The following is a 13502-nucleotide window of genomic DNA, read 5'->3' on the forward strand; positions in this document are numbered from 1 at the left end:
CCTCACAGGGTGGACTTCAGAGCAACCATCATGGTCCAGGCTTCAGTAGGGTCCAGAAGTTGGGCCAGGACCCTCAAAAGTGGCCAGCCTCTCTGGACTGACCAAACTCAATGATGAGCAACCAGAACACCACTTCCTAAACTCAGGATGGAAGGGATGGAGGCTGCCTTTTCAGTCACTGGACCACCCATGCTCACTATTCTGGGGACTCCTTTCTTGGAGTCAGGAGACCAGGGAAGCCAAAATAAAGATCAGAAAGCCACTTGGAGAACAGAGAGCCAGAGCAAGAAGGCAATAGACCTGAGTGATGCAAAACCCAGACCAGAGTGAGTCACCTCTTCATTCACTATTATATCATCCACTCAACGGACATCTGTGGCGTCCCTGCCATGCAGGTGCTAGCTAGGTACTGGGGACACAGTAGCGGTGGTGGGGGTGGCAGTGGTTGGGGGAGGTATGGAACTCTGTGAGAGACTCTGTTAAGAGAATGAAAAGGCATAGGCTGGGAAAAAATATTCACAAATCACAATCGGCCAAAAGACTTGTATCCAAACTATACAGAAGTCAACAATCAGAAACTAACAATCCAACTTTTTTTTTTTTTTTAATTTATTTTTGGCTGCGTTGTGTCTTTGTTGCGGTGCGCGGGCTTCTCATTGCGGTGGCTTCTCTTGTTGCGGAGCACGGGCTCTAGGTGTGCGGGCTTAGTAGCTGTGGCTCGCGGGCTGTAGAGCGCAGGCTCAGTAGTTGTGGCTCACGGGCTTAGTTGCTCCGCGGCATGTGGGATCTTCCCTGACCAGGGCTCGAACCTGTGTCCCCTGCATTGGCAGGTGGATTCTTAACAACTGCGCCACCAGGGAAGCCCAATCCAACTTTAAAAATGAGCAAAAGACACTTCACTCAAGAAGACATGCAGATGACAGATGAGCCCATGAAAAGATTTTCAACACCACCATTCATTAGAAAATACAAATTTAACTCAATGAGATATTGCTACACACATACTAGAAAGACACATGTACATATAAATAAAATACAAAAAATAATAATAACCCTGACATTACCAAGTGCTGGTGAGGGTGCAGAGCAACTAAAACATTTGCATATTGCTGACGGGAACGCAAAATGTGACATCCACTGTGGAAAACAGTTTGGCAGTTTCTTGTAGAGTTAAGTATATACTTTCTGTAGGATGCAACAATCCCCCTTCTAGGTATTTACCCAAGAGAAATGAAAAGTTTTCGTACACATACATACAAAACTACATGATTGTTTGTGATGGATTTTTCATAATCACCGAAAACTGATACAACCCAAATGTCCTTCAACTGGAGATAGATAAAAATCAAAAATTAATTTAAAAAATCTGTGATGCATTCATATGATGGAATACTACTCAACGATAAAAAAGAACTATTTTTTGGGGGGGGGTTCATTGATACTTCTCTTTATTTATTTATTTATTTATTTATTTTTAATTTTTAGCTGTGTTGGGTCTTTGTTTCTGTGCAAGGGCTTTCTCTAGTTGCGGCAAGCGGGGGCCACTCTTCATCGCAGTGCACGGGCCTCTCTCACTATCGTGGCCTATCTTGTTGGGAGCACAGGCTCCAGACGCGCAGGCTCAGTAGTTGTGGCTCACGGGCCCAGTTGCTCCGCGGCATGTGGGATCTTCCCAGACCAGGGCTCGAACCCGTGTCCCCTGCATTGGCAGGCAGATTCTCAACCACTGCGCCACCAGGGAAGCCCAGAACGAACTATTGATACAGGCAGCAATGTGAATGCATTAAGCTAAGTGTAAGAAGCCAAACTGAAAAGGCTATATATCTTATGGTTCCATTGATTTGACATTCTGGAAAAGAAAAACCATAAGGACAGAGAACAAGTCAGTGATTGTCAAGGGTTAAAGGAAGGAGGGAGGATTTGACTACAAAGTGGCAGCATGAGGAACTGTGTTTGTTTGTCTGGTAGAACTGTTGTGTATCTTAATTGTGTTGGTGATTACACACCTCGAAGCATTTGTCAAAACACCTAGTACCATACACCAGAAAAAAATGAATTTCACTGTATGTAATTTTAAAAATAAAAAGACATTTATAACAACTACTTTGGGGAGAGTTAAAAAAAAACAAGGTGGAAATAAAATACTAGACAAGAAAACTTGGTATATGGGTGAGGTAATCAGAGTTTAAACATCTGAAGTCTTTGTTTTATCCAGGATGAAGACAGAGATATTGATTAATTTCAGGCTCTTTCATCAAGGATGCTGTTAAAAATTGAAGGTAACCGCCAGAGGAACAGAAATAAAATGCATAACTTCCAAACCAATAGAAGACATGAAAGAAGGGGGGTGGGGAAGAAGCAAATAAAAAGAGTAATAAAAACAGAACACTAGATAAGACGATAGAAATAAATCCAAATATATTGGTTATCACGATAAATGAAACCAGAGGAAACACGTCACCAGTGAAAAGATTATATATGTTTTAATCCAGCTGTATTTTATGTACCCAAAATATATTGACAGAGAAATCCTGCAAGAAAAGGGTTGAAGAAAAGATACGCAAAGAAAATATTAACCCAAATAAAGTTGGTAAAGAAATATTAATATCCAACAAAGTGTGAAGCCTTTAGTTAATACCTACTGTATGCAGAGCCCTGTTCTAGGCCTGTGGGGTGATATGTGAGAAAAACATGACACCTATCCTAGGGGACTGTAGTTAGGGCGGTGACCACGTAACTCTAAATTACTCTATATAGTCAACAAAATACTTGTTCAGTAACTCTGTGCAAACCCAACAAGAGGTGATATTTCTAAGAAAGGGATAAGGGAGTGGCATACTTGGAATTTCAAACATAAAAATTATTTATTGATCAGTGTAGTGGTTTGTTTCCAAAGACACTCCCCAATGAACCACGCCTCCTGATATTGATGCCCTTATATAGTCTCTCCTCCCACAGTGGATCTGGACTGGCCCTGGGACTCATATTAATAAATAGGATGTGGCAGAAAAGAAATATGCCAATTCTGAGCCTAAGGCTTATGAAGGCTTGGAAACTTCTGCTTTCACACTCCTGGGAAGAAAGCTGACATGTAATAAGTCCTGCTGTAGAGACCATGGGAGAAGCACATGGAGAAGGAGATGCCAGAGACTACTAGGAAAAAAGAGAGGTCCAGCCATTCCAGCTGAGCCCTGACTTCCAGCTGTCCCCACCAAGGCATCAGACTTGGACACTAGCCAGATGACCTCTAGATGGCTGCAGTTCCTGCTGATGTCCCGTGCAGCAGGGGAACTGCCCAGCTAACCCGCGGTTGCCCAGTCAACCCACAGAACCATGAGAGATAATAAAATGGTTATCATTTTAAACCATAAAGTTTTGGGGGTAGTTTGTTATGCAGCTATTAATAACCAAAGCGATCACTTTCAATGTGTGCTGACACTGTGCTTGCTAATCATTTTCATAAACGATGTTACTTAATCCCTTCAGCAAAATTAAGAGGTACATGTCATTAACGCCCATTTTACAAACGAAGAAACTGAAGCTTGGAAAGCATGTCTTATAGCTAATAAGAAGCAGAAGCAGGGCTTGAATCAAGGGCCCTTCTTGATTATGGACTCCACACTCCCAACCATCCCGTTATGTCGACAAATGGGGGAGTTGAAGGGTGAAAAACGTGTTTCAGAGCGAATTGCGGTGTCTGTGTCCCTCCTAGCGTGAACTCCCTTGGAGCTTTCCTTTCTTTGTCTTTTTCATCCTGTGATACTGAGGAGTGAAGCAGATTCTGGAAAGATAATCAGATAAGTAGGCAGATGATATAAGTTGGAGATTTTATTATAGTTTTGACACATTTCATAACAAGCACTAATCATCCTCAGTGTTCAGTTGTCACTTGAGAAAATGTAAATGCTACATCTGCTCACGGCCTGTCTTTTCTTCCAGACAAAAGAACATATGTTCCTAACAAGGGAGTGTGCTTTGTTCATCATCCTCAGTCCTACTAGAGAAGCCTGAGCCTTGGGACAGGTGGGGATTGGCTGAATATGTATGGGCTCTCCTGTCCCCTGTAGCCCAGGCAAGCTTCCCGGGACTCTTCTGGCCCATCGGGTGTTAGGGATCATCTTAGTCCCCATCTTAGTCTCATTGATGAGAAAACAAAGGTCCACAGGGAAGGTGTGGCTTCATCAAAAACCCATTGAGAGCAAATGTCAGAGTCAGGCTGGGACCACATCTCCAGATTCCTCCTCCAGTGCTCTCTGAACTCCAAGACCCTCTGGAGTCTTCTCTCCAGCTGCAAGCAGGTCCCTAGACTCCTGATGGAGGTGGCCTGAGTCCGCCAGTCTCTGGGAGTGCTGAGAATAGCCATGATCTATTGAGAACAGGATGTAGCCCAGGAGCTCAACAGACAGATGTTCAGCACCACAGACAGCTCCACTGGCCTAATTTACTTGAGAGGCTGGTTGCCCCTCGAGGCAGAGTGTCATGGGAGAGAGAAAAAAGCACTGGAATGATCTTAGAGAACACCTAGTCCAGCTCCTTGCTTTGTATGGGAGGAAACCCATGAACAGATAGAATGACTTGTCCAAGGTCACACGGCAGGTCAATACAGAGCCAGAGAGGAGGGCCAGCGGCCCTCTTCCTCACACCTCTTCAGGGCCCTCAGATACCTGATTCCCACAACTTATTAACGACACAGCCAGAGCTTGAATCAAAGTCTTCAAAATTTAAATCCCTTGCCTTTGGGGATGGCAAGAAAAGAAAAGAAAAGAAAAAAAGAAGTAAAAAGAAACTGAAAGAGCACCCAGCCCTGATGGGAAGGTCTGTGATTTGGCCTCTAACTTCAAGTCTTTGACAGGAGCTTCCTACTTCCCCAAGGTGATGTGGCATTTTAGAAACAGTTTTTTTTACCATGGCAACCTCATTCCAGGTTTCATCTCCATGGCAATTCATTGGAGTTTTTCACCCTTTTGGTAAGTACACATGTGACTGCCGATACATACATTGCAGAAAAGTTAATATAAAGCCACATTTTTAGAAGTGGAGCATCTCATTATCTAAGTCTGCAGTCAGGAGCATAACAAGGCAGGTTCCAGGGTAGACAGGGCCCATGGCATCAAGGACGCAGAGCAGTCTTTGGGTCAGGTATGCCCTCTGACTGCCATTGCAAACCTCTTCTAATCTTTACAGATCAGTGTATCTTAAGCTCACCATGGCCATAAATAATTTCTCCTTTTCTGTATCATCCCTAGTGCCCTGCTCATGACAAAGCCTCAGAGTTGCCTCTGATGGCAAGAAGTGCTGCGACAAGGAGAGAGGAAGCTGATCCTTCTGACTACAACCTCTGCAGTACCCCGGGAGTGACTCCTCCTGCTTCCCTTGCCCATGCACCCCAGTTTGGCACACCCTGGAACAGTTCCCACCTTTTGTGGCAGACCTTGCTTTCCTGATCTGTGAGCTGTGAGTACCCCTTCCAACCTGACCTAATCTGCCACCTATTTTCCAGGATATCTTCATGGTTTCTAGTCCAGTGAGGGCACCCCTTATGTTTTCCTGCAATGCTATAGATTTTCTTTAATATCTGTCCCAGTGTTTATAATGACACAGAGCTGGATGGAGTGAGTATATAGTCAACCATCTCGACATAAACCTCTCTTTCCCTCTCTACTTTTAGTGTTTTGGGTAACTTTTCTTGTCAACTTATAGTCTGTTTAGTGATGGTGGTGAGTCGTTAATTTCTCACCATCATCACCAACATCTTCATCGTCAGTAGCAGTACTATTTCATAACTAAGGAGTCACCATCACATTCTGCAACAAAGAAAAGTGAGAAGTGCTCCCCAAAATCTCCCCACATCCTGGACAATGAAACAGAAAAATCAAGTCATGGTTTAATTTCAAAGTTTCAATCAAAATCATAAAATGTGCCAGCTCATCACTTTCCAAATATCTTTTGAACTCAGATAGACTTGAATGTGGACTCTGGTTCCATTGATTCTTAACTGTGGTTTCAGAGGAATGACCTAACAGTCTGAGCCTTGTTCTCTTAAGTGGAGATGACAATAATCTCTGCCTTACAGGAATTATTAGATCTGGGTTATGAAAAAAATAGAAAGGATTACGAGATAAAATATGAAAAGTGCTTCACACCATTCCTGGCATGTGGAAGATCTTCTCTAAATGGCAATATTAGCACCTAAAAAGGGAATCATTACTATGGGATTTTATTTGTATCTGACTGAAGTGAACACTTACCCTCCTTGTGTTTTGTTTATTTGATTACATGTCTTTGATCCCTATGATGCATGACACCCCTTGAAAGCAGAGGCTGTGTCTTCAATTCAACCAAGTTTTGTGATGTTTCTAAACAGAATAAAGCATCATGCTTGGCACCACAGAAAATACACACACAGAGAAGACAGTTCTGGTCCTCGAGGGTAGTGTAGTGATGGAGCTCTATCACACCATAGAGCTGCAGGGGTAAGCAGATGCTGCCTCAGGGTAGGGACCCCACACCCCCGCCCCAGCTGCCATCTCAGAGACCTGGACACTTGCCTGGTTTGGCCTGCCCTGAGCCGGGTTCGGGGATCTGGACATCCCATGTACCTGGTAAGATCTTGATTGACAAGAGAGGATCGTGAGCTGCACTCAAGGAATGCTACTCAGAGATCCCACCAAATTCCTTGGTATAAAATATGTGACACACACATACCCACACACCCACCCCCCGACACACACCCCTTTCCCCCAACATTGGAATGATGGATGTGGCCATTTTTTGTCTGTGCCCACCACTTCTCAGGCTTCACTGTCCCATCTAAACCTCCCCTAACACTCCAGGCTGCTCTTGGTCTGCTGCTCAGTTGGGGTCTGGGGAGAGTTTGGGCAGAGCGACTCCCAGAAGCCAGCCCAGCATGGCTCTGTGTGAACTGGATTCAGACAAACAAGTGGGAAAGTAAGTGGATGTTGTGATGTAAGCCCTTCCTACTGTCCCCCATTCCAGAGGACCTCTTGCTAGTGAGAGCACAACTGACCCCAGATATTCCATCCCTGACTCAGAGGAAGGGAAGTAGAGGGTTTGACCTAGTCCCTGAGACCCTCAATACCCAAGGGCTAGTGGCCCTGAGGAGCAGTGCAAGTACCCGGGGCTGCAGGCCGGGCTAGACTCCAGTTCTGCTATCCCCTTGCTCACCCCAGTGCCTGCACGGTATCTGGCCCACAGGAGATTCACAGTAGACACTGGTTGAAAGAATGAACAGGGGCAAGTCCGTTAAATGGAAACTTAGTTTCCTCTCCTATAAACAGGCTCATGGGAGAGCGTGTGCTCTTACTCACTGAGCTGTTGTGGACAGCAAACAAGAGCATGTGGAGGGAAGGCTGGAGTCACGGGCAGGGCTGAATCCTAGCTCTGCCCCTTCCTGGCTGGGTGACCTCAGACAACCTCTTAGAGCCTCAGTTACCTCACCTGTGAAATGGGAGCAGTAACAAAACCTTCCTCAGCAAAGTGGGAGCTCAGTGCTCAGCTCATTAGACACGCGATACATTATTTTTGTCCTGATTATGAGAGTGCTTTGAAACCTACAAAGTGCTTTGCAAATACGAGTTACTATTTTTCTGTCCAAGATCCCCTTTCAGAGAACCAAATATATCTTGCTGGGGAAGAGTTCATACCCTAAACAAAAATAATGATAATCATAATAATTATCTTTATTGGCTGTTTATCACACGCCAGGCACTATGTCGGCTACTTTATACTCATCATCTCATGGGAGCTGTGGGTACTATGGCTTCCATTCTATAGATGAGGAAACTAAGGCTCAGAGAGATTGAGTTACTTCCCCAGAGTCACAGAGCTAGGAAGCAGGGCGGCTAGGATTTCAAAGACCAGCGTCCAGGACTTCCCTTCTGAACCCAGGACCTCCAGAGATTTGGCCCCTGAATCTTGGGCAGCCCTTGTTGGAAGATCTCTCCCTGCACGGGGGTGGGGAGTGAGGAGAGGGCATTGGAGAACCAGGCTCTTTCTCTGTCCAGTGCCCGATGCCCCAGGCTCAGGATTCTGATCTAGTCCTGCCTTTCTCCTGAAGCACTATGCTTCGTGCGCTCGCTCTTTCGTAACTAAGTGTGCCCACCCCTGAGGTTTATATAAGAGAGCTCTGTAAACACATTACAGGACATCAGGGCTTCGAAAGAACTAAGATGGACTGCAAATGAGATCTCACCCTCCACCCCTTCCCTGGACCCCACTCACACTTGCTATTTTCCTCTTTGGGGCTTGAGCCTGGCTTTGTGTGCACCTGCCTGTGTGTGCATACTTGTACACATGGGTGTGCCAGTCATGGGATGGAGTGCACAAACACGCATGTTAGTACATGTCTTCATTGTCCTTTTTCTTCTTTACAGTGAGAAAATCCTGCAAAGCTTCCCCATTAAGGCTTTCCTTTTTCAGCAAATTCAGGAAACTGAACTCTTGAATCCCCTTCTCTTGCCCCAGTCGCAGATCCATTTTATTAGAGGGAAGTTCTCGTAGTGTTCGCTCCAACTTGGTCGACCAGAAAGCAGTGTCTAAGCTGTGTCCCTGCCAAAACTCCCATTTTTCCTGTCATTTGGGTTTTACGTGAACGCCTGCAGCTCTCTGAACTCCATTCTTCAGGCCATCGGGTCAGCCAGGCTCCAGGCAGCTGTGCTACAGAGCCAGGTCCCCAGGTTGCCCCAGTTGTTCAAGGCTGCTCTCACCAGGTCAAGCTGGGCTACTTGCAAGTCACCCCAAACCATCAACAGAACATTCTCCACATTGTGGGTTTAACTCTGCAAGTAGTTTCTGGCCCCTATCCTTTACTGGACTGACCTAACTGGATGAACTCTCCCAGGTCTGAGATTGGGGTGGTGGGGTGGGTGTGGGTGGGAAGATGACACATCCTAATGATGATGATTCTTTTTTTTTTTTATATTTATTTATTATTTATTAATTTATTTGGCTGCGCCGGGTCTTAGTTGCCGCACGCGGGCTCTTTTAGTTGCAGCATGCATGTGGGATCTAGTTCCCCGACCAGGGATGGAACCCGGGCCCCCCCAACCCCTGCATCGGCAGCGCGGAGTCTTAACCACTGGACCACCAGGGAAGGCCCTAATGATGACGATTCTGGTTACACAGGAGGGCTCAGGAGCCAGGAGGATTCTGAATCCTTCATAATCAGTGACCATCTATGCTTTTGTTGAGATGCTGTGCCCCCCACCAACCTTGTGGGGAACTAGTGCTGGAGACATGAGTTGGTGCTCCCTATATTTCTCTTCCCAAAGCCAAGTAAGGCTTCAGCCACCTTCCTTCTCATTCACCTTCACTTCCACCCATGGCAAAAGAGAGAAGAGGGGGAGAAATCCACTAGAGCCCTCCCCACAAATCTTCCAAGCACCAGGGTGCCTGAGTGGGGTTGGCACTAGGGCTAAGGGCGAGATACACAAGCTACAAAGCCCAGCTTTCTCTCCTCCCGTCCCCCACCCCCCAGTTTCGGTTCTTCCCCAGACCAGACACTTGCAGACAGCAGAGCCACTCACACTCCCCCTTGGCTGTGAGTGCCAAGGTTCTAACTGCTTAACACGGCTTTAAGGAAATTCTGCACCTATAAGAGGTGCCAGGGTTCTGGGCAGCAGGGGGCATCTCATAATGGGAGGTTCCAAATTCCCTGAACACAGCTACATTGGAGGTCATTTGCTCCATTTTAAACATCCTGGGGCCTTCAAACCACAAAGCCCTCTCCCAAGCATACATTCCCCCCACCCAAACTCTCCTCCCCATGCTGCAAGGGCACATCTTCAGAATCTGCTCACCTACCCTCTACAAGGGTAGCGTCAAGCAAGCCCTTACATGGGGTTTTGGCCCTATAATTAAAATTTCCCTCGATCTAGACCTCTGCCCACACATTAATTAAATTTTATTTGCCCACTGTCCTGATGTATTATTTTTGCTATTTTCTCCCTTTTGGACTCAAGTAACTGATTTTTTTTTTTCCATCTCACGTAATAGATTCAAATTTTCCAGTGATTTAATTGATCTCACCAGCTGTCCCGCCAGCCTGCAGGACCTGCCTCCCTGGCTGTCCGCGTAGAAAACAGGACCTTTTTGCCTCCCCGGCTGCGGCTTCCGAGTGGGGTCTCAGGAGCCTGTGACCAGCCCCGACAGCTGCCCAGTCCTGAGGCCCGGCGTCCTATGACCTGCCTAAAGTACTTGCTAGTAGGCTACACACCGCCCACCCCCGCCAACACACCCCCCAACATACACACACATCCCACAGGAGTGCGGGCGGAAGCCGCGGGAAGCCCGACGGCTGTAGCTTTATTGCAAGATTTCTTCTCAAATGCGAAATCAAACCAACAAGCTCAGTGACTCGGATTCGTCAACAGCGGCGCCCCCCCGCACGCTGCTCGGAACTCGCCCCCACTCCACCCCACCTACATACACACAAAGTTCCCACGGCAGTGACCTCAGCCCCAAGTGCATCCCACAACCTCTCCCACCCGGCCCAGAACTTCCTTTCAAAGTAACAGTTAAGAAGCCCCATCCGCTACCCTCCCATCCCCCAACGCTGGACCGCACGCAGGACCGAGTCGGGTGTGGAAGTCCCTTCCCGCGCCGCCGCCTAAGGTCCCGCAGTGGCCCGGGCCCGGGCGCCCGGAGGCACGTCGCTGCCCCTCGCGCTGCCCGCCGAGAGGCGGCGGCAGAGCCCGGGGAGGGGGAACCAGGGTCCTGGGCTCCCTTCTCCGTCTTCTTCCAGCCAAGCTGCCGAGGGCGGGCCGAGGCGGCGCTCAGTACAGCCCCAGGATGGCAGCGCCCACGTCCTTGGAAGGCCGGCGCTCCTGCATCAGAAAGTTAATCATGCTCTCCGACTTGATGAGCAGGTTGCAGCCCAGGAAGAAAACGCCGAAGACCACGGTGAGCGACAACACGCAAAGCACGGCAATCTGCGCCACGCGCGTCACCCACAGGCTGCGCTCATCCGGAGCCAGCCCCGCGGGGACCCCGTCACTGGCGGACAGCGGCGCGCCCCCGGGGCAGCAGCCCAGCCACGTGCCCAGCCCGTGGCTGCGGTTCCCCACGCCGGCCCCGCCGCCGCCGCCGCCGCCGCCCAAGCCACCCGCAGCCTCCAGGCCGCTGTGGTTCAGGAAGCTCGCGTTCATCGCCGCTCGGCGCCCGGGGTCTTGGCGCGCGGTCCGGGGCACACCGGGAGGCTCTCCGGCGTCCGCGCTCTCGGAGACGCTCGGTCCACCTGTGTGCGTGGAGAGCAAGAGGGCGGGGGGCTGCCCGCGCGCCGCACCCCTCGGGCCGCCGGCCCCTGGGCACCTGGCGGGAAGCGGCGGCCGGGAGAAGGCAGCAACAGGCTTCGCGGGAGCTGGAGCCGCAGAGCCGAGCGCGCCCCGCGGCACCGACTGCGCTCCTCTCACTCCCCGCCGCCCCTCCCCTAGCAACGGCCCCGCCCCCTCTCCTTCCTTCCCCATCCCCGCCCCCCCCAGGCCCTGCAGCGTCCGTGGGGGGCGGGAATCCCGCAACGATCGCAGCTCCCCCAGTGTCCCAAGGCTGGAAGGGGTCGGGAGATCAGGGCAGCCCCGCCCTCGGTCGGCGAAGCTCGACACCCTCGGGGCAGCCTTGGTTCCAGCCGGGAAAAATCTCCCAAGGAGCCCCTTCTGGGATTTGGTGCTCTTAGCAGTTAAGTTCTTCCTGAAGTCTGCCCTAAGTCTCTTCTCCGCTCTTTACTGAAGTCGCAGGAAGCCTTCCCAGATGTCAGAGGAGTCGCAGAGACCCCTCCCCTCGCCCCAGCGTTGCCTTCCCTTTCCTCTCTCCCCTCGTCACTGGGCAGTGGCCCTGGGTGGCCGGCCGTGCCCCGCCGCTCCCACCCAGGTCCTCCCAGCCTCGCTCCCACCATGAAGGTGAGGAGTACTCTCTGCCCCCTTCCCACCTCGCCCCCAGCCCTCCCCGTTTGACATTTTCTTAATTTAAAAATGTTATTGCATTTTCCCCTTCCCCATTCTTTTTTACAAATACACGTCACTGTAAACTTGTTAGAAATTACCGATTAGCAAAACGCAAAAAAATCTAAAAGCTCATGATCCTACTACCCAGAGAGTGTCCATGTCACCGCCTTGGTACAATATCTTCCTGTCCTTTTTCTATGTGTGTCTTTATATATGTATTCAGAATAGGGATGCACTGTTCATACATGCTGTTTTGTACATGCTGTTTTGTAACCCTTTGTCATTTAACAGTTTATCCTTTGGTAGTGATAAATATTCACCTACAACAGTGGTTCTGAATTGCCCAGGGGGCTTGTTAAAACCCAGACTCCCGGGCTCAGCCCAGAGTTTCTGAATCAGTAAGCCTGTGCATTTCAAATAAATGTCCTTGCTGCTCTTCCTAGATGCACTTTGAGAATTACTGGTCTGCACCATCATTTTTAGTGAAGGAATTGTATATTGTATTCAAACTATAGACTGTTACAATTTATTTAACCAAAGTCTCTATTTTTGGATATCTGACTTGTTTCTCTCTCTCTCCCTTTCTTTCTTTCTCCCTTCCTTCCTTCCTTCCTTCCCTTCTTTCTTCCTTCCTTCTTTTCCTTCTTCTTTCTTTCTTTCTTCCTTCCTTCCTTTCTTTCTCTTTCTTTTCTTTTTCTTTCTTTTCCTTTCTTTCTTTCTTTCTTTCTTTCTTTCTTTCTTTCTTTCTTTCTCCTTCTTTTGTCAGAAACAAGATTACCATAAAGAACCTTGTAATGAAGTCTTTGTACAGAAAGTGTAATTTTTTATTTCTATTATATTTTGAAAAATGGACCTGCAGAATCAGTAAATCACATCTAACCAAATTGCCCCTCAGAAATGTACCAGTTTGCACACCAGCCCTGTGGAGAAAGAGCACACTGCCCCCAGTCCTGTTTATTGTCAATATTTTAAAAATCATAGTGTGAATTTAGGGGCTAGTGGATGGTTTCTCACCCTTGTATTCTTTGATTGTTGAATCAAAGGAAAGATTCAGGACTTTTTGCAATAGTCCAGGCAAAAGATGGCTGGCTGGAGACTTGGATTCCAGGGGTGGCGGTGGAAGGAGAGATAAGTGGATGGAAAGAAAGGGCTTGGCAAATTGGAGGGAGGGGATTCAGGATGCCTCCAGCACATGAGCATCCCAAAGCCACCCCCTCACTATTAGTAGAACACTAATTTGTGTGTGTGTGTGTCCTGCGAAGCTATTAAATTTCTCATTTTAAAGATGAAGAAACTAACATGCATGCACACACACACACACACACAGAGGAGAGATTAGGGAAAGACCCAGCTCACCTCCTCAGTCTTAAGAAAGCAGCCTGGCACAAGGGCACTCAGAGTTTTCTGGGCAGGAGTCTCCCTGTCCTGACCACCCCTCAGAGCCAGGATAGAACAGGATGAGAACAGGTATCTGGCCTAGACATTTTGTCCCCTGCTTTTGACCAGCTGGGTTTCTTTAGAGAAACACTTTTGTTGTCTTTTGTC

General features: G+C 48.3%; 1 protein-coding gene across 1 annotated transcript; it reads right to left on the reverse strand.

Moving 5' to 3' along the window:
- Nucleotides 1-10643: 10643 nt before the first annotated feature.
- On the reverse strand, nt 10644-11165 carry RPRML (reprimo like). The gene has a single exon (XM_059908542.1). The coding sequence runs from the start codon at nt 11163-11165 to the stop codon at nt 10794-10796; it is 372 nt and encodes a 123-aa protein (XP_059764525.1). The 3' UTR covers nt 10644-10793.
- Nucleotides 11166-13502: the final 2337 nt, after the last annotated feature.

Source organism: Balaenoptera ricei, chromosome 20 (genome assembly GCF_028023285.1).
Source record: "Balaenoptera ricei isolate mBalRic1 chromosome 20, mBalRic1.hap2, whole genome shotgun sequence".
In the NCBI taxonomy this organism is placed as follows: domain Eukaryota; kingdom Metazoa; phylum Chordata; class Mammalia; order Artiodactyla; family Balaenopteridae; genus Balaenoptera; species Balaenoptera ricei.

Excerpts from the sequence above, each read along its gene's own strand:
- RPRML (XM_059908542.1), bottom strand. The coding sequence starts at position 11,165 with ATGAACGCGAGCTTCCTGAACCACAGCGGCCTGGAGGCTGCGGGTGGC.